Below are 20,744 nucleotides of genomic sequence, written 5' to 3'. Positions count from 1 at the left end.
TATGAAGCTCTATTTCACTTACTATATAATATTTTCTGTTTATATATCTGTCTTTGCAACAAAATGGTAAATTCTTAGAGGACATAACTGTATCTTATGCTGTTTTGCATCTCCAATGCCTTATAAGTATCTGGCACATAGCAGGACCCTGGGGAATAGTCTATTTGTGGTATTAGTGTTCTATAAATCAGCCTTTGTACAGCAAAGGAACAGGGCACCACAGCAGGGTTGAATGACATAAGCCCCACAGGCTACCCAGTTCAGGTAACAGGGTCTCCAGCTCAGGCAGCCTCTCCACATCTACTGCCCAATTGTTTCAAAACCACCTTTGTCATGGAGCTAGCGTGAACCTGCTGCTCCAGAATTTGCTGTCAAACTTGTCAAAGACAATCTTAGTATCCCCTCCCCCATCCCTTAAAGAACCTTCTCTGATTCTTCACCCTTATTTCTGGGTCAAAGATAATCATTGGGTGTCCACTGTAAAAAGAGCATAAGTGAGTAAGCTTCTTGAGAACTAATACACTTATGACTTGAATTTTTTGCTAAGCTTTTTATCACCCCCACTATCAAGATAGCCATCCCTTCTTTATCCTGGGACAGCCCAGGAGCTCTTTGGAATTCCTTCCTCAAAAGACCATCTCTTATCGCTTACCACAGGCCTCAGGGTTCACAGAGATTTCTAGACTATTCACTAATATTAGTACTGGAGCATGTGATAACCACAACTTTTCACCTTTGAAGTTGAGAATGTCCTGTAACTTAACTTTCACCCGGGGCTTCCCTGATGGCTCAGCGGGTAAAGAATCTGCTTGCGGTGCAGGAGACACAGAGGATGTGAATTCAGTTCCTAGGTTGGGAAGCTCCCCTGGAGAAGGCAATGGCAACCCACTCCAGTATTCTTGCCTGGAAAATCCCATGGACAGCAGAGCCTGGTGGGCTACAGTCCATGGGGTCACAAAAAGTCAGACATGACTGAGCAACTAACACTAACTTTCATCCAAAGTCTCATTTCTGTGAGAATCAGGTAGAAGAGAAGGAAGATGGGAGCCACACAGAAGACAAGATACTCAATGTCAGAAAAGGTCTCAGTGGCAAAAGAACCACAGTAAACATTAAACTGAAAAAGTCCATGCAAAGTCATGTCCTGAAAAGTCATAGCTGTTAGCTCTGTCACCAAAGATATTACTGCTTCATTTGAGGAGGAATGGACCCCATGTGAGTCTGAATCCCAGGCCTAATGATTCCATGCAAGGAAAATTAAATTAGATTCACTCCCTCAATAAACATTCAGTATGTGCTGAGGACATCTGAAATGTGTCTGTACTTACTGAGCAGGCACAGAGCTACAGACTCCAGAAAAAAACCAGGCAGGGGTGAAAAGGAGGCTAGATACTTCAAAAACCCTCATGGGAATAGCAAAGATGAGCTTCTGACCTGGTAAAATCCTCACTCCACAGACAGAATCAAAGGCAAGAGCAATAGTATGACCCAGGTGGCCGTGTTGTACCATTTCCTACTTTTATGCAGAATATTTCCATGTTTCTGTATACTTTGCCATTCAAGAAATTATAGATACCCTACATGGGAAAACAGGCTTCCCTTGTGGCTAAGCTGGTAAAGAATCTGCCTGCAATGTGGGAGACCTGGGCTTGGTCCCTGGGTTGGGAAGATCCCCTGGAGAAGGGAAAGGCTACCTACTCCAGTATCCTAGCCTGGAGAATTCCATGGACTGTATAGTTCATGGGGTTGCAAAGAATCAGACAAGACTGAGCAACTTTCACTTCACTACGTGGGAAAACAGACAAGCAGTATGTATAAAACTGATGCTTACAAATATAATGTTAAGGCCCTAAAGTATTACAATGGATTGCGATCGTCTAAAATGAAATCGATAGATAAATAGCAAATGAGTAAGTGAACAAGTGCCCCCTGAACTTACAAGAGAACATGAGCAACGATAGCATCCACGTCAAACAAGGTATCCGCTGGGAATTCTCTCAGTGGTATGTTGCCCCTGTAAAGCATTACAGAAAGATTTCCTTAGCATTCAATTCACTTGTGGCTCTAACACACTGACTGGAAGTTCTTTGATGTTAGAACCTGTGTCTTATCCACTATCCGATGCACCAGCAGAGCACTGGTCATAACACACACTCAAACACTTACTAAACACACCTCATAGACATGCTGATTTTGAAAAGCTTAGGCTCTGTGGTTGGCAAAAAGACTGGGAAAAAACCTGAGTCCCAACAAGGTTTCCTCCCAGCCTCCTTGTCTCACAGCATACACAGATGCCCCAAATGGGCTGGGAAGGAGACAAGCAGAAGAGACAAAGAAGGGTCCTTAGCAGTAGGTCCCAGAGGAAAAAGGACCTCTCCCTACTTCCTAGGCCAAATCCCAAGAGTTTGCTGACTCAGATTAGCAGACCCCAGTATGGAGAAATCTATAACCTGGAAACCTGTAGATCCCTCAAAAATAAAGTAGTTAAGACATTCATTTCACACCTGACCTGACATATCTACTTAGAACATTCAATATGCTAAGTGCTTATTTACCAGGCATTTGCAGTCAAAGCTTACATAAGATTCTCATATAATATCCAAAACAACTCTGATAGTTAAGTATCATTCTCCTCAATCTATAGATTAGGAAGCCAAAGTGGAGGTAACAAATCTATTACTTAGACTTTTTGTTAAGCTTCATATGATCCCCACTACACAGAGCTTCCTTCTGGCTTCGCGACATTTTTTATACTTGAATATTTTAGAGGTATAGCTTTATATTTATCCATCCCAAAGGAAAAAAAAAACTAGCTTACCTGAATAAATATGCTTTTATCAAATCCTTTTCACTTCCACAGTATCTCGATGTTTCTTCTGTGACACAATCAACCTTTAAAAGATTATATTTAACGCTTAAGGGTATAGTGCAAATGGAAGAGCTTCTTGGTTAGGGAAACACAAAGGAAAATTAAACACTGCAGTATATCTCCAGATCACATTTCTTATTTTACTTTTTTTCTGATTTGTATGCTATAACTGCTCACTTATTCAAGTGCTTGAGATAACCCAGAGAAACGAACCCAGAGAAAGGAACCCAGAGAAAGGTTTCTATATCAAAGAGTTATATTTAATCATACCTAATTCAATTCAATCTCATGAAGGAAGTAGGAGGTAATGAAGTAGAAAAGGAAGGAAACAATAAAGGTAAGACAAAAAAATCATGGGCAAAAGCCAGAACACAGAGAAGCATCTCAGTAGCTGGAACACAGGTATGACAGATACTGCTGGTTCCCCTCCCCAAATCCATCCCACTCTTTTTGCTTCACTAACAGAATGTCACTAATAGCAAGTGCCCCCATTAAAAGACTTTTCCAGACTCCCCCAACAGCTAAGGAAAGCTAAATAATGTTAGGAGAAGTCATAGGTTTGGAATTTCTAGAAGGGTCTTAAAGGGAGGTTGTCTGATACTCATGCTCTTCCCACTCCTTGCTGACAAAGAAAAAAAAAACTAACAAGATAGGCAGGCACCAGCAGTCACCGTGGACCATAAGGCATCCTTAAAGGAGACACCCTTGCTAAGGATGGTGCAACAGAAAGAATGAGTCTGATGATTTTAGAGCAGCCACAACACTCTTGATAGCTTACAATGAGGACTCTATGTGAAAAACACGAGGACGATCCTGGCAGCAACATGCAGATGAAATGGAAGGCAAGAGAGCACAAAGGCAAGGAAGCCAGTTGACAGAATATCACGTCTGTACAGCTCAAAGCTTCCTTCGTAGCTCAGTCGGTAAAGAATCTGCCTGCAATGCAGGAGACCTGGGTTCGATTCCTGGGTCAGGAAGATCCTCTGGAGAAGGAAATGGCAACCCACTCCAGTATTCTTGCCTGGAAAACCCCACAGACAGAGGAGCCTGGCAGGCTACAGCCCACGGTGTTGCAAGAGTGACTTAGCGACTAAACCACCACCACCACAGGTCAAGAAGGGCTTCCCTGGTGGCTCAGACAGTAAAGAATCCACCTGCAATGTGGGAGACTGGGTTGGATCCCTAGGTCAGGAAGATCCCCTAGAGGAGGGCATGGCAACCCACTCCAGTATTCACGTCTGGAGAATCCCATGGACAGAGGAGCCTGGCAGGCTACAGTCCACAGGGTTGCAAGGAGTGGGACACCACTGAACGACTAACACTTTCACTTTCATAGGTCAAGGATGATGGGGGCCTGAAGTAAAGCAGAAAAGGACAGAAGAGATTCAAGAGACTTTTCACAAATACAGAAAGTAAAACTAAGAAGACTGAGCATATAACATGCAGCATGGGACATAGAGGGGAAGGAAAGAGAGAGAATGAAGAAGCTGTCAGACAGGGCAAGTAGGTTGCCAGCAACATAACTTACCAAAACTAAGGTTGGAAGAACAGTTAGTATTTTGTTTTGGATTTCGTTAAATTTGCATCTTGGTTTTTTTTAATGGGTTTTTTTGTTGTTTTTGGTTTTTGTTTTCAGGTTAATTGCAATGGAGTTTGAGGAAGCACAGTGACAAGTGGAAAAGCTACATTTGTTTTATTTTTTAAACAGCTACTAAAAGAGAACTGATACCCAGAAAAGATATGAGGAATAGAGAACCAGAATTAAAAGTCAGAGTATAGTCATAACTAAAAGCCATGAATTTTACTGTGATTTAAAAAAATTTTTTTAAGTCAGAGCATTAGGGGATGGTTGAAATTATGATAACAGATTTGTCCCTTCATTCACTCAAAACACATTTGAACACCTATCATATGTTAGTCACTATTCTCTTCGTTGGGAGCACAGTTAGGTTCCAAATTAAAATCTTTCTCTTTAGAACTCATATTCTAAAAGCAGAGATAGACTATTTAAAAACTAAATAATATGTAATGTTAAGTACTATGAAGGAAAAAAACTTACTACGGGGATAGTGTATGACAGGACATTTTAGGTAAGTCATCAAAGAAGGCTTCTCTGAGGAGGTAACATGTGAACAAAGAACTAAAGTAACGGAGTGATGCATGCGAATATACAAATATGTGGAAGAGATGAGGGGGAAATACCTGCAAAGGCCTTATGGAAATACACATCTAGCAGGTTCAAGTAACAACAAGACAACTAGCAAGTGTCAGGAACAAACTGAGGAAGGTGAAGGAACAGAAAGTGAGATAAGAGGAAGTCAGTATCCAAAGAGGAGTTTCGATTTTAACACAACTGTAATGGGAAGCCCTTCTGAGATCTGATACATTTGCTTACATGTGGAGAAGGGTTTGCTGAGACAAAAGTGAAAGGAGAAAGGCCAAATAGGCAGCTGTTGTGGTTTCCCAGAAGGGAAGTGAGGATGTTTGGACAAGATAGTGGAAATGAAGATACCGGAAGTGGTCAAATATGCATGGTTTTGATAGTAGAACCTGAGTGAAAGTGAAAGTCGCTCAGTAGTGTCCAACTCTTTGCAACCCTATGGACTATACAGTCCATGGAATTCTCCAGCCCAGAATACTGGAGTGGGCAGCCCTTCCCTTCTCCAGGGGCTCTTCCCAACCCAGGGATCGAACCCAGGTCTCTCGCATTGCAGGCCGATTCTTTACCAGCTGAGCCACCAGGGAAGCCCAAGAATAGGGAAATGGGTAGCCTATCACTTGTCCAGCAGATCTTCCTGGTCCAGGAATTGAACCGAGGTCTCCTATATTGCAGGCAGATTCTTTACCAGTTGAGCTACCAGGGAAGTAGAACCTGAAGGACTTATTAATGGATCGGTTATGAAAGAAAAAAGATGACCCAAAGGTTTTTTGTTTTTAAATCTACATTGATAAAGTAATATAGTCACACCAGCTTTCTTTTAGTTATTACTGGCATGATATAGTATTTTTCCTTCATTTACTTTTAGAGTTTCTAAAGGCTTGAAGATGCATTTCTAAATACCTTACAATTGGGTTTGGTTATTGTTCCCAGCCTGACGATCGTTTTTTTAACTGGAACATTTAGTCCATTTATAATTTAGTGTTTTCTTCACCTACATCTGCCTAAAGAAATCTTAACTTTTGAAGACAATCTCAAAATGCTACTTTTTGTGAAGTCTTTCCCAATACCATAACATGACGTCCACTTCGATAATCATGTAAGATTTCTTTCTTTTAAACCTCTACAGCATTATATTTGTACCTCTTATAATGACCAACTTCTGCCAGTAATTAAAATGGTCTGCAGGAATTCTCTAGCAGTACAGTGGTTGGGGCTCCAAGCTTTCACTGCCAAGGGCCCAGATTCAATCCTTGGTCAGGGAGCTAAGATTCCCAAAGGTATGCAGCGTAACCAAAAAGAAAGGTCTGTGAATGTGTTTTGGATATCTACTCTCCAAAGAAAAAGTCTGGGATCTTAGTCATTTTCTATCTTGAGAAATGGAGTATTTCCTGCCATATCAGTAAACAAAGGATGTCACGATCATCAGCGATTGCAGCCACCACCAAAGGTGAGCCCTGAGAAAACTTAGGATGTGAAAATATAGGATACTGGCACCAGATAGCTGAGGTACGTATTAAAGGAATGATTTCAGTGAGCCCGGACTCTTGCATATTCTCATACACAGAAAAGCGCTAAATTCCTTAACTTCAGATATCTGACTTTCCTTTAATTAACAGCAATCAATTTTGACATTCGGACTACCTGCCCTTTTTTGCAAAACTTCTACAAAATCTGGTTGCCCCTGTCACCTCCTCAGTGCTATTCTCTCAGGGTTACTTGAGGTGCTGGCTCCTGGGTTTTAAGTCCTAAAAATTCCCTCCGAATAAAACGTAACTCTCAACTTTTAGGTTGTGAATATTTTTTAAGTCTGCAATCTAATAAGAGATTAAATAATATTAAGCTTGTTTCAATCTCATAAACAGTCCTGTATATCTACTATGTACCAGGAACTGAGCTAGGTACTGGAGGTCTAGGTCTATCTATTTCAAGATAGGTCTTTCTCTTTCACCACAGTTTCCTTTCCACATAACTTAGAGTCCTCAACTGTAAAAGCTTTATGAACTGTTAGTTCAAAAGATGATCTTTAGGCATGAACCTTCATATTCTACTCCAGTTAGCAGACACATAGTTACTAGCCATTAGTTTACTGACTGCTAGATAAACAGTATGATTATCCCTTTCAAGTGTCATACCAACCTAGTATTTTGTTTCTAAATCTCAATATTTATTCAAAGCTTGAGCACCATTATCATTCTAGAGTATAAACTGGTTCACAGTTAACTGAGCCCCTGAGACCTCTATACAAAGAGAACTGACATTTTTTAAAAAAAAGTTTTTTTTTTAAGGTATATACATGCATGCTTAGTCACTCAAAGAAAGGCAATGACAAAGAATGCTCAAACTACCACACAATTGCACTCATCTCACACGCTAGTAAAGTAATGCTCAAAATCCTCCAAGCAAGGCTTCAGCAATACGTGAACCATGAACTTCCAGATGTTCAAGCTGATTTTAGAAAAGGCAGAGGAACCAGAGATCAAACTGCCAACATCCGCAGGATCATCGAAAAAGCAAGAGAGTTCCAGAAAAACATCTATTTCTGCTTTATTGACTATGCTAAAACCTTTGACTGTGTGGATCACAATAAACTGTGGAAAATTCTGAAAGAGATGGGAATACCAGACCACCTGACCTGTCTCTTGAGAAACCTGTATGCAGGTCAGGAAGCAACAGTTAGAACTGGACATGGAACGACAGATTGGTTCCAAACAGGAAAAGGAGTACGTCAAGGCTATATATTGTCACCCTGCTTATTCAACTTATATGCAGAGTACATCATGAGAAACACTGGGCTGGGAGAAGCACAAGCTGGAATCAAGATTGCCGGGAGAAATATAAATAAGCTCAGATATGCAGATGACACCACCCTTATGGTAGAAAGTGAATAGGAACTAAAAAGCCTCTTGATGAAAGTGAAAGCGGAGAGTGAAAAAGTTGGCTTAAAGCTCAACATTCAGAAAACTAAGATCATGGCATCCGGTCCCATCACTTCATGGCAAATAGATGGGGAAACAGTGGCAACAGTGTCAGACTTTATTTTTTGGGGCTCCAAAATTACTCTAGACGGTGACTGCAGCCATGAAATTAAAAGATGCTTATTCCTTGGAAGAAAAGTTATGACCAACCTAGATAGCGTATTAAAAAGCAGAGACATTACTTTATCAACAAAGGTCCGTCTAGTCAAGGCTATAGTTTTTCTAGTAGTCATGTATGGATGTGAGAGTTGGACTATAAAGAAAGCTGATTGCCGAAGAATTGATGCTTTTGAACTGTGGTGTTGGAGAAGACTCTTGAGAGTCCCTTGGACTGCAAGGAGATCCAGCCAATTCATCCTAAAGGAGATCAGTCCTGAGTGTTCATTGGAAGGACTGATGTTGAAGCTGAAATTTCAGTACTTTGGCCACCTGATGCGAAGAGCTGACTCATTTGAAAAGACCCTGATGCTGGGAAAGATTGAAGGTGGGAGGAGAAGGGGACAACAGAGGATGAGATGGTTGGATGGCATCACTGACTCAATGGACATGAGTTTGAGTAAGCTCCAGGAGTTGGTGATGGACAGGGAGGCCTGGCAGGCTGCAATTCATGGGGTCACAAAGAGTCAGACACGACTGAGCAACTGAACTGAACTTAGTCACTCAGTCATGTCCAATTCTTTGTGATCTCTGGACTATAGCCCATCAGGCTCCTCCGTCCACAGGATTTTTCAGACAAGAATACTGCAGTAGGTTGCCATTTCCTTCTCCAAGGAATATAACTGTGATATAATAAGAAATATATAGTTGGTTTCTACCCCTCGTTCCTGACACAGAGCTACTGGTGGTGGTTATGGTGGTTTAGTTGCTAAGTCATGTCTGACGTTTGCAACCCCATGGACTTTATCCTACCAGGCTCCTCTGTCCATGGGATTTCCCAGGCTGTTGCTGCTGCTGCTGCTGCTAAGTCGTTTCAGTCGTGCCCGACTCTGTGCAACCCCATAGACTGCAGCCCACCAGGCTCCCCTGTCCCTGGGATTCTCCAGGCAAGAACACTGGAGTGGGCTGCCATTTCCTTCTCCAATGCATGAAAGTGAAAAGTGAAAGTGAAGACGCTCAGTCGTGTCTGACTCTTAACGACCCCATGGACCACAGCCTACCAGGCTCCTCCATCCACGGGATTGTCCAGGCAATAGTACTGGAGTGGGTTGCCATTGCCTTCTCCTCCCAGGCTGTTACTGGCTGGGAAAAATACTGGTGTGGACTGCCATTTCTTCCTCCAGGGTATCTTCTTGACCTAGGAATCAAACCCAGGTCTCCTGCATTGCAGCAGTCTCCTGCATTGTAGGCACATTCTTTACTGACTGAGCCACTAGGGAAGCGCCTAAAACCTTGTAATTTCCTAAATGATGGAGTGGTAGGAGTATCTTTTGTTCTAATATTTGGTCTTTTAACACCAAATATAAGAGTTTCTAAAACACTTGCAATCTCTGATAGTGATAAGAGTATCTGTCTGTATGCAAATGAAATGACTGGCAGTTGGGGCCCCTAGATAGCTTCAGGAAGGGGGCTGGTTGCCAGCAAAAGACAAGATTAGAGAGTGGTAACTTTCAGCCCCACTTCCCAGCTCCTGTACTTGAGATTCTTCCAGATCTTGCCCATGTATTTCTTCCTGGCCGTTTCTGAGATATCCTTTATAAGAAGCCAGTAACAGTTAAGAAAAGTCTTTCTCTGAGTTCTGTGAGTCACTGTAGCCAATTATGGACCCTGAGGAGGGGGTTGTGAGAACCCCCATTTGTAGCCACATTCTACAGAAGTCGTAGGAAATCTGGGGATCTTCTCACTCCCTGTGACTGGACTCTGAAGTGAGGGCCGTCTCATAGGACTGTACCCTTCCCCTGAGGGGTCTGTGCTAACTGGGTTGTTAGTGTCAGAACTGCTTGGTGTGGAAAACACACACATTTGGTGTCAGAAGTGTCCTGTGGTGAGAGTGAACAGTTTCCCTTTAAAAGTCACAGTCAGGTAACTTTTCTATGTTTCCTGCCCTGGGAACTCAAGCTGCAGGGATCAAGAGAGACAGTAGCTTTCTCTCAAAGGAGGAAGGTTAATGAACTAGAAAAGGATAAATGTACACAGAAAGTCAGGGAGACACTAATCTGAAAGAATTTAATAATCACCGGGTTAGTAATCATTCCACTTTCTGAGGTACAAATTCTAAGTTTAAATTAAATGAAAGGCTCATGAAACTATTTAAACCATGATGTATCTGGAAATTTTCCATAATACTCCACAGCAAGTTTGAACATTTTTTGAGAAATTAAATATGTAATTTCAAATTAGGTTGCCTTAACTTTTTTCTAAAAATAAATATGACAACCACAACATAAGCAATTATAAAGACAGAATATGAAAGAAAAAACAAAAACACATGTTTGAATTACTTCAATTTTGGTACCTCAGTTTGTGCTAATAGAAATATTTTAATAGTTATGAATATCTATTATGATATATTTCTCAGGCAAAATAAAAAAAGCCTATATACAAGACTGAAAAAATGACACTACAGCTCCAATAGAATGGTTTACAAAATAAAGCTCTAAGAATTTTAAATAGCTTTTTCCTCTGTATTTGTACTAATTTGTACAATAATTTGGAACCATATATACTTCTGCTTATTCTTATGAAAAAAAGGTAGAAAAAATATTTTTCCAGTTTGAAAAAAGATGTGAAACAACACATTATTTTTAGATACTCAGTCTTAGGTCACAGGCTGTAAAATGTTTGTCACTAATAATTTATTAACATAAATATGTTTTTACCTTTGCTACTGAAATTCCATAGTCCTGGAGAGGTTTAGCAGCCTCATTCAGTTCTTCAAGAAACATAGAAGTTTTTGGAGACTCTAAAATAAGAAATGTTTTATGAATGTTTTATGACATGCCCCTTAGGAAAAATGAATTTTTAAAATTAAAGCCAAAAGCCGCAAACTGCAAAAGAAATATATTAGTTTGCCCAACTACTATGCAACAACAAATGAGTAACTAAACAAACCAAATTACATATTTTTGTACCCTATTGCCTACTGCCTCATTATTCTTATTTCCAATATTTTTATCATGAAATATTTTCATTTTGTGACCTTAAAAGCTTTCTAAACATAAACTGGATAAATAAATGTTTAATTTAAATGGAAAAGTTGTCATTATTTTTCCAAGTTTAATACTATACACAACACATATGTACAGAAATTTCAAAATGATTTTAACATACCATTTTCAAATCCTAATTATAATAACATGTTAGTCATTCAGTCGTGCCTGACTCTTTGTGACCCTATGGACTGTAGCCCACCAGGCTCCTCTGTCCATGGGATTCTCTAGGCAAGAATACTGGAGTGGGTTGCCATTTCCTTCTCCAGGAGATTTTTCCAAACCAGGGTTTGAACCCAGATCTCCTGCATTGGAGGCAGACTCTTTACCTTCTAAGCCACCAGAGAAGCCCTATAAGGGAGCCAACAAATATGTGAATTCACTTCACTTACTAATTCCAAGAATAGTATTTTTTAAGGCATGAGAAATTTTAATAGAACCATGACAATGATTAGTTATGTTCAATAGCTGTATTAATTAATTCAGTATAATTAACAGTATGGTTAAAGCAGAGTATTAAACTTAAGCATTAGTATTACTATATTTAAAGTTTTAAAACACTTTAAAAATATTTACATGATAAAACTATCAAAATGTTTACTTTTAGAAATGACAAAGAAATGATATTACTCATAGCTAATTCTCACCTAGTATTTACTACGGATTAGGGACATGAGCTAAGTCACTTAATCGTCACAACAAATTTATAAAGCACACACTATTTCTTCATTATGGATGACAAAAAAGACACACAGAGAGATTAAGTGACTTGACCCAGGTCACACAACAGGTCAAGAAGCAAAGTCAGGATTCAAACCTAGGTAGGCATATCAATAGTAGCAGCTTTAAAGCACATTTTATTAATCCTGACAATAAGTTCTCCCTGAGCATAATGATTAAACACCAACAGAAACATCATAAAAATCATATTAAAATATAAAAAATACTTACCAGCTTGACAAAAATAAACTAAGGTGGCTTTTCCTGGTTGCAATGTACTGAAGAATTTCTGAGGACTCAGCTCTGTAGAGTCTACTGCTGATGCATAAAAAATGCACATCGTGACAAAAGAGATGCCAGCTCTAAACACACTGACACTGGAAGACATCATCAGCTGTGCCTGTATATGGATGGGAGAATCTATTTTCTTCACTGCTGTCTTCTGTTGCCCAGGACAATACCTGGCAAGAGTAGGTATTCGACAAAGTTGTGCCCCAAGAATTTGTTAAATGAATGAATGAAGTAAAATCTGTAAAAAGAATAATATAAGAAATTAGTCTCAGGTTTGATTTTGCTAATACATTACTATTTCCTTCTAGTACAAATGTGAGAGGGGATGATATATAATGACATTGATTTGATAATACTATTAATTTTTGATACAAAAGATATCAAAGATATCTGGAAAACACAATACTAAGTATATTATGTGTAATAGCTATTTACTGGTGTGTGTGTGTGCTCAGCTGTGTCTGACTCTTTGTGAACCTTTGAACTGTATAGTCCACTAGGCTCCTTTATCCATGGGATTTTTCAGGCAAGAATACTGGAGTGGAGTGCCATTTCCTCCTCCAGGGGATCTTCCCGACTTCAGGGATCAAATCTGAATCTCCTGCATCTCCTGCATTGCAGGTGGATTCTTTACCACTGAACGATCAGGGAAGCCCCACTTACTGGTGTATGTTAAGCTGTCATTTCTAAGGATTCTAAAATTAATTCTCAAACATTATTCAATCCATTTTTTTTAAACAGGGCATTTAATCATTCTCTACCTAGAGTGGATTTACAATTAATACTCAAATAGCAATTAAAACCACTAACATGAAAATGAGATCCAAAATATATGTCTACATTCTTTTTACTTTAAATCCTCTAGAATAGGGGACCCCAATCTCTGGGATCTAATGCCTGATGATCTGAGGTGGAGCTGATATAATAATAACAGAAATAAAGTGCATAATAAATGTAATACATTTGAATCATCTTGAAACCACCCCTTGCCCCCCACCCCCATACATGGAAAATTTGTTTTCCATGAAACTGGTCCCTGGCACCAAAAAGGTTGGGGCCACCAACCCTAGAGGATATCTACTGAAACTATTTAAGAACATTCCTTCCAAATATACGTTTAGTAATTTTTGATGGATTTAAACAGTTTAGAAAAGCAAATAGCTCTTTCAACTCATATTTTAATTCAGTTCGATCTTCTGAACGCAGATTTAGTCTATGTATCATCTTCTCATCTTCTTTCATGCTGTACTTACTCCCATGCTGTCCTCTGTGTCCGCTGTCAGTTCTCTTTTCTTATACTTTTGCTACTTTCAAATTTCTTTTGAACAATTTCTTCTTTCGGGAAGCTTTTCTACTGCTGATATATATTATCTACATTTAAAAGAAGATAGTTTGGGGAAATTAGTTTTTATATTAAACATTGTACTTTTAGAAAGTAAAACTACACCAACAGGTATAGGTGAGAATTTTAATTTTAATTTCAAATAGATTCCTTATCTTTTAAGCAAAAGATCACAACGTCAAAACAGGAGACAGGAAAAAAAAAGTAGCAAGAATTACTCATAAGGATAGGAGTGGAACTTTTCAGGAAAGAATGAAGAGATTAAAGAATGAAAAATTTAAGAAAAAATATCATACTAAATTAGACATTTATCATTTCAGTGGTCATGAAGACCATTTACTCTTCAATTTAACATTTCAGGGGTAATGAGAAACAATTTAGTTCTCAATTTACAATAGAGCTAATAAACTGAAACTCCATATACCTTGCTCTTTCAACACTTTAAGCACATAAGGTTGTCTCACACAACAGTTTAACAGCTACTGTACAATATGCCTGGCTTTCGTTTCTTCTGTCATAGTCACCGAAAACACTCAGATGGTGGCTGTTTGTCAGCATAGGTCCCACATGGGGTGCAGCCCAGAGAACCTCCAGGTGATATGCAATGAATATATGACATAAGAAGAAATAAACTTTGTTGTCTTAAACCACTGAGATTGGTGTGGCAGGGGGTGGATTACTGCAGCATAATCTAGTTTATCTTCACCAGCATACTCAGGGGCCAAGCAGCAGGAAACTATTCTAAGACTACTCATGGAAACTCGTTCTCTTCAAGGAAACACAGAGACAGGACCTCAACAAAAGATTCATGTTAAGTAATAATAAAACATTTGATATAACTGTCGCTACCATAATTTGGAACTGAGAAGTACCTAATGAATTTATGAGCATGTAGCTAGGTTTATGTGACTGATGCTGTGAAAGTGCTGCACTCGATATGCCAGCAAATCTGGAAAACTCAGCAGTGGCCACAGGACTGGAAAAGGTCAGTTTTCATTCCAATCCCAAAGAAAGTCAATGCCAAAGAATGCTCAAACTACCACACAGTTGCACTCATCTCACACGCTAGTAAAGTAATGCTCAAAATCCTCCAAGCCAGGCTTCAGCAATACGTGAACCATGAACTTCCAGATGTTCAAGCTGGTTTTAGAAAAGGCAGAGGAACCAGAGATCAAATGGCCAACATCCACTGGATCATCGAAAAAGCAAGAGAGTTCCAGAAAAACATCTATTTCTGCTTTGTTGACTACGCCAAAGCCTTTGACTGTGTGGATCACAATAAACTGTGGAAAATTCTGAAAGAGATGGGAATATCAGACCATCTGACCTGTCTCTTGAGAAACCTGTATGCAGGTCAGGAAGCAACAGTTAGAACTGGACATGGAACAACAGACTGGTTCCAAATAGGAAAAGGAGTACGTCAAGGCTGTATATTGTTACCCTGCTTATTTAACTTATATGCAGAGTACATCATGAGAAACGCTGGGCTGGAAGAAACACAAGCTGGAATCAAGATTGCCGGGACAAATATCAATAACCTCAGATATGCAGATGACACCACCCTTATGGCAGAAAGTGAAGAAGAACTAAAGAGCCTCTTGATGAAAGTGAAAGAGGAGAGTGAAAAAGTTGGCTTAAAGTTCAACTTCAGAAAACTAAGATCATGGCATCTGGTCCCATCACTTCATGGCAAATAGATGGGGAAACAGTGGAAACAGTATCAGACTTTATTTCTTTGGGCTCCAAAATCACTGCTGATGGTGACTGCAGCCATGAAATTAAAAGACGCTTACTCCTTGGAAGGAAGGTTATGACCAACCTAGATAGCATAATTAAAAGCAGAGACATTACTTTGCCAACAAAGGTCCATCTAGTCAAGGCTATGGTTTTTCCAGTGGTCATGTATGGATGTGAGAGTTGGACAATGAAGAAAGCTGAGTGCTGAAGAATTGATGCTTTTGAACTGTGGTGTTGGAGAAGACTCTTGAGAGTCCCTTGGACTGCAAGGAGATCCAACTAGTCCATCCTAAAGGAGATCAGTCCTGGGTGTTCATTGGAAGGAGTGATGTTGAAGCTGAAACTCCAATACTTTGGCCACCTCATGCAAAGAGTTGACTCATTGGAAAAGACCCTGATGCTGGGAAGGATTGGGGGCAGGAGGAGAAGCGGAGGACAGAGGATGAGATGGTTGGATGGCATCACCGACTCGATGGACATGGGTTTGGGTAAACTCTGGGAGTTGGTGATGGACAGGGGGGCCTGGCGTGCTGTGATTCATGGGGTCGCAAAGAGTCGGACACGACTGAGCGACTGAACTGAACTGAACGGAACTGAAGAGAAGAGGCTGGAAGACAGAAGATGAGTAGTATGTGATAGTTGCTGTTGATTGTGTTTAACAAGGAAATAAAAGAAAGGTACTCAAAGAATTACCACCATCTAAAAGACTAGCTGTTCAAAACTTAAAACAATTCCAAGTCCCCACCTTTGCAGAGTCAGGAAACACACTGACAGAACTGCTCAGCTGCGGAAATAAACCATGTTCTCCAAAGTCCAACTTCAGATGTGGCCAAAGATGATAAAAATCGAAGGATCTCTTGCAAGCCAAAGCCAAGGATCATAAAGAACTATGCTCTAGGGCATGTGCTAGAATAGTAACTGTTTGTTACCGGTCTACAATAATGAGAAAAACACAGAAATTGACTATAAATGTTTAGCAGCTTTTATAGCAATTTCACAAAGTAAATCTGTGGGCTAGTCAAATGTTAACTAGTCACTTGATATGCTTTTTTATTTCATTTTTCTTATACTTTGAGCCCTAGTAACATCTGTCCAGCAAGGTTCCAAAACCACTACAGTTCAGTGTCTGGTTTATGTCTTCCATTCTTCTCCTCTTCAAATATTATTAATAAGAACACATATTGTAGTTATATGTCCCTACAACTACTCTATGAATTCAACAGTGTAAGGGAAATGGTAATTTATGAAGTCCAGACTGATAGAGACTACCAGAGATCATGGCTACTAAGCATTACTCAGAGATCCCAGACTTTGAGCTTGACACAGTGACTGAATGGGAGTTAGGGGTTATCTCCACAGGGAAGAGCCAAGGATGAAGTACACATCAGTTCAGTTCAGTCGCTCAGTCGTGTCCGACTCTTTGCGACCCCATGAATCACAGCACACCAGGCCTCCCTGTCCATCACCAACTCCCAGAGTCTACCCAAATCCATGTCCATCGAGTCGGCGATGCCATCCAACCATCTCATCCTCTGTTGTCCCCTTCTCCTCCTGCCCCCAATCCTTCCCAGCATTAGGGTCTTTTCCAATGAGTCAACTCTTCACATGAAGTGGCCAAAGTATTGGAGTTTCATCTTCAACATCACTCCTTCCAATGAACAACCAGGACTGATGTCCTTTAGGATGGAAGAAAAATATAGTTGTTGTTTAGTCACTAAGTCGGGCCTGACTCTTTGCGACCCCATAGACTGTAGCCTGCCAGGCTCCTCTATCCATGGGACTTCCCCGGAAAGAAGACTGGAGTAGGTTGCCACTTCCTTCTCCAGGGAATCTTCCTGACCCAGGGATTGAATCCATGTCTCCTGCATTGGCAGGCGGATTCTTTGAAGTACATATAAGAAGGAGAATATCTACTCACAAAAATGGTAGAGTGTCCAAAAGTTTCTAGGTCTCTACATGTGTTAAAATTCTACTTCCCCACTTCCTTGAGTTACATGTGGCCATGACTTGATTTGGCCAATGAAATGTGCAAAGTATCATATGTAACTTCCAAAAGCTTTTAAAAGTCAATGTGTATGTGTCATGATACACTTTGTCTCTGCCACAATGATTGAAAACACTCAAACTGTTGAACCAAGTCTCAGGAAGAGGGCAACCTGGGACAAGCCTCCCAGCTTACTAGTGTTAACATAAAATAAACATCTTGCTTTAAACTTCTAAAGATTTAGGGTTGTTATTACACTATAACCCAATCTAGCCCTATTTGTTTTAGTAACAGCTAAGAAAAGAGTGACTTGAACATAAACACATATCCTAGATTTTAAAGCAATATATTTCAAAGAATTCACAAGAAATTGACCTGATTTCACTTTAGGAAGATTTTAAAAGGGAAGATGACTCTAAAACGCAACTGACTGTTACCACAACCAGTGCCAATATGAAAAGAAAATGTGGCACAAATATTTGCCAATACTACACACAGACACCTCCCCACCATGTGCAGACTCTTAACTTTTGGCCCTGGAAAGAGCCCTCAGTTCTTCAATACGATGCTCCTGGCTGAATAATCAGAGTTAGTATATAAGATGTAACTTCTGCCTCATCCCTAAACTCTAAACAAGTATGCATGTACAGGTCATTTAAAAGTTGGGAAAAAGTATGTGACATTTAACCAAGGATAAATACAAGAGGATGACAAACACTGTAAGAATGGATGCGTGACGTTTTAGTACAAAAAGGGCTAAAGCTTGTAAATAAAATGTTAACAGCAACAAAAGTTTGTTTTGCTCAGCACCAGAATTCTGAGAAAGGAGGAGGAAGTACCTCAGGAGAAAAACACTGATCCTCCTGCTAGTGAGAGGAGTGGACAAGGATTTGCCCTTCTGTGCAGAAGGAGCAGCTGGTGGCCCTCTTCAGTTGGAGCAATCTCATTTGGGAACTGGGTCCTATACATAATAACACTTGGCAAACAGTTCTTCTGCTTTCAAATGTTTGAAAGACCACTGTGCTAATCTCCTCTCCCAAAACAACAATATTCAACCATTGTGCATCAGGGACACATTTCAAATTTTAGGTTTTCCAGGCACAAGCTTTTCTAGAAGACCCTTGGTTAGTTTCCTCTGTAAAGGCCTAAATTTCCCTTATCATTAAACAAAAAACTAATGGTTTCCCCTTTTGAGAAAGAGGAAATCAGCAACTCTAAACATTAAACAAAATACACCAAAATCTGCAGGCACCATTCTCTGGGGAAAGCCACACTTCATATTCTGCAACAAATGCGGCATACAATACTTGCAAAGTTCCTGTAAGAACATCCTGTCAAAAATTAGCTTACTTACAGTTAACATTGCTATTGGAGAACAGAACCTGTTCACTGAACCAGCCTCCAATAAAATGCTGATTAGATCTCACAAATGATAAATCTCACAGTTTATCATTTATGACCCAAAGGAGGCAATAAAAGGAGTCAACACGTCTCCACTTAAAGAGTTTCCCCGAGGAGTGAGGCAAATCTCCTATACATACCCCCAAAAAGGAAGGAGAAAAAGGTGACTATCCAGATTTCCTATGACTCTGAAATTTAAAAAAAAAAAATCTCACAAGTAAAGATGTGAAACAAGCATGTGTGTGTGCTCAGTAGTGTCTGACTCTTTGCAACCCCATGGACTGTAGCCTGCCAGGCTGCTCTATCCAAGGAATTCTCCAGGCAAGAATACTGGAGTGGGTTGCCATTCCCTTCTCCAGGGGATCTTCCCGACTCAGGGATCAAACTTGTCTCCTGTTTCTATAGCACTGGCAGGCGGACTCTTTACCACTGAGCCACCTGGGAAGCCTATGTGTGGTTTACTCTCACTTTGAGTAGAGAATTTGGGGAAAAAAGAAAAACCCCTTCATGGAGAAAATCTATTCATGACCTGATTCATTGATTATAAGACATACAAAAATAAAGCATGCCAGAAAATAAGTAGCTTTCCTGATTTTGGCAAGTGTCTAAAAGCACATAACTCCGAATCCATGCTTAATTGATGTGCTTAAGCACATAACTGCAATCAGTTAATTCACTGGGGCAAGAAGCTCTCTGAACCCTTTCAAATCAGTGTACTGTCCTAACCACATTCTCTACGAATCCATGAGGCAAATGCCTTAAACTGCAACAACAACAAAAAAAGCCAAGATCCTTCTGTAGAGCACTGATGCTGGATTAGGCCTGTGAACTTCTCACTCCAAGTTTGCCCTATTGTAGGCTGGCTGCACAGTACAACCTGCTCAGCTGAGTGTTTCATCTGACAGATCTTCACAGAACAGTACCAGACCTCAACATCCATCAGTTTGTCGGCACACCCTATAAAGAACCCAAAACACACCAGCATGTGGTGCCTGGCTGAACTACTGTCCCAAAATCTGGAGATTTTACCTTCGCTGTGAATCTCTTAGCTAGGAAAGAAGGCAGCAACACGCTTCTTAGGATGGTGAGTCAGGAAAGGTTGAGTCTTACCTACACAAATAAATGTAGCAGTGTCTTTCACAGGGATACTTAAATAACTATGCGCCACTCATCCTAAGGGGAACACAAATGATTCTCTCGTTATTTTGCACTACTTTGCTCATTTTGTTACCAAACAAATCCCCTCCCCCCAAGTCAACAAGTATGTCAGTCCAATATATGTGGGGAGATCTATTTACTCCTCACGTATTTACGGCATTAAGTAACATAATATAGCATTTGTTTCCTATATCTCTGAGCCCTAGATACAGCGCAACCATCCACCCACACACAGGTCCAGGTCTTTGAAGGAATACATCTGGAATTTAAAAAGCACAGACTATTCCCCTTTTCCTCTCCAGACATCCATCAGATACTTAAAATTCTGGTTCTCTCGTTTTGCCTAACTTAACGCTCACAGCATCTTTCCAAATTCTAAGTTGTAAATGCCCACTGTCTCCCTGCTCAGAGACAGCTTCCATGCCCATCCCATTCTCTTTCCACATCCCATTCCACTCTCTCCTGGAACATGTCCTGAGGGAGGGAAAGGTCTCTTAGAGCTTCCGTTCAGCCTTCGCCTCATTCCTTGGCCTCTCCCTACAAAGGGCTCACGTTTTATACGCGCTCACGCTAGGGAAAAAGAAGAAAACAAAACGTCCCTGAGAAGCATCCAGGTGAGGCCCTATTTAAGCCAAGCTCCACAGCCGGGTGGCGCGGTAGTTGCTGAGGGAGATCCACCAGGTCCGAATGCCGGCAAGCATCCTTGCTTGCAGATACCATAGCCCTCGTCTCCAGGACCCGCGCTGCCACCTACGTGCCCGAGACCTGAGGACAAGACTTGCCGGCTGGGATCTGGACTGCGGCCCGACAGTTCCCTCCACGTGAAGAATGAGAGCCAGAAGGCGGGGCCGTGCTTTGCCTGCCCAGTAACCGCGAACCGCTCCCCCTACCTGCGGGTTCGCTGTCCTCCCGCCTCCGAAGCAGCAGTCTGCACCGCTCATCTGAGTCCGACCTCTGGGC

At 40.6% G+C, this 20,744-nt stretch overlaps 1 protein-coding gene and 1 long non-coding RNA gene across 10 annotated transcripts in view; one reads left to right on the top strand and one right to left on the bottom strand.

Moving 5' to 3' along the window:
* The window catches only part of TXNDC16 (thioredoxin domain containing 16), an 87,741-nt gene that overhangs the window by 65,876 nt on the left and 1,121 nt on the right, over positions 1–20,744 (bottom strand). For 3 of the 9 annotated variants that reach the window (XM_081506053.1, XM_081506055.1, XM_081506057.1), the window contains exons 1-6: positions 20,675–20,719; positions 13,416–13,533; positions 12,103–12,400; positions 10,822–10,904; positions 2,819–2,892; positions 1,940–2,014 (exon numbers count right to left, since the gene is read on the bottom strand). In XM_081506053.1, coding sequence (XP_081362179.1) covers positions 1,940–2,014; positions 2,819–2,892; positions 10,822–10,904; positions 12,103–12,262 — 392 coding nt within the window. In that variant the 5' untranslated portion in view covers positions 12,263–12,400; positions 13,416–13,533; positions 20,675–20,719. Of the gene's footprint in view, positions 1–1,939; positions 2,015–2,818; positions 2,893–10,821; positions 10,905–12,102; positions 12,401–13,415; positions 13,534–19,655; positions 19,800–20,379; positions 20,550–20,674; positions 20,720–20,744 lie in introns of those variants that run through there. The other 6 variants (XM_081506054.1, XM_081506058.1, XM_081506062.1 and 3 more) reach the window with 5 other exon arrangements.
* LOC145512345 (uncharacterized) lies at positions 14,985–20,703 on the top strand. The gene is made up of 2 exons (XR_014058484.1): positions 14,985–15,566; positions 16,924–20,703. It is a non-coding gene; the product is annotated as an uncharacterized LOC145512345 (long non-coding RNA).

This window comes from Giraffa tippelskirchi, chromosome 7, assembly GCF_054371585.1.
Source record: "Giraffa tippelskirchi isolate mGirTip1 chromosome 7, T2T-mGirTip1v1.2.pri, whole genome shotgun sequence".
Taxonomy (NCBI): Eukaryota; Metazoa; Chordata; class Mammalia; order Artiodactyla; family Giraffidae; genus Giraffa; species Giraffa tippelskirchi.
Note: the sequence above shows the minus strand (reverse complement) of the source record. Positions and strands in the feature narration are given on the sequence as shown.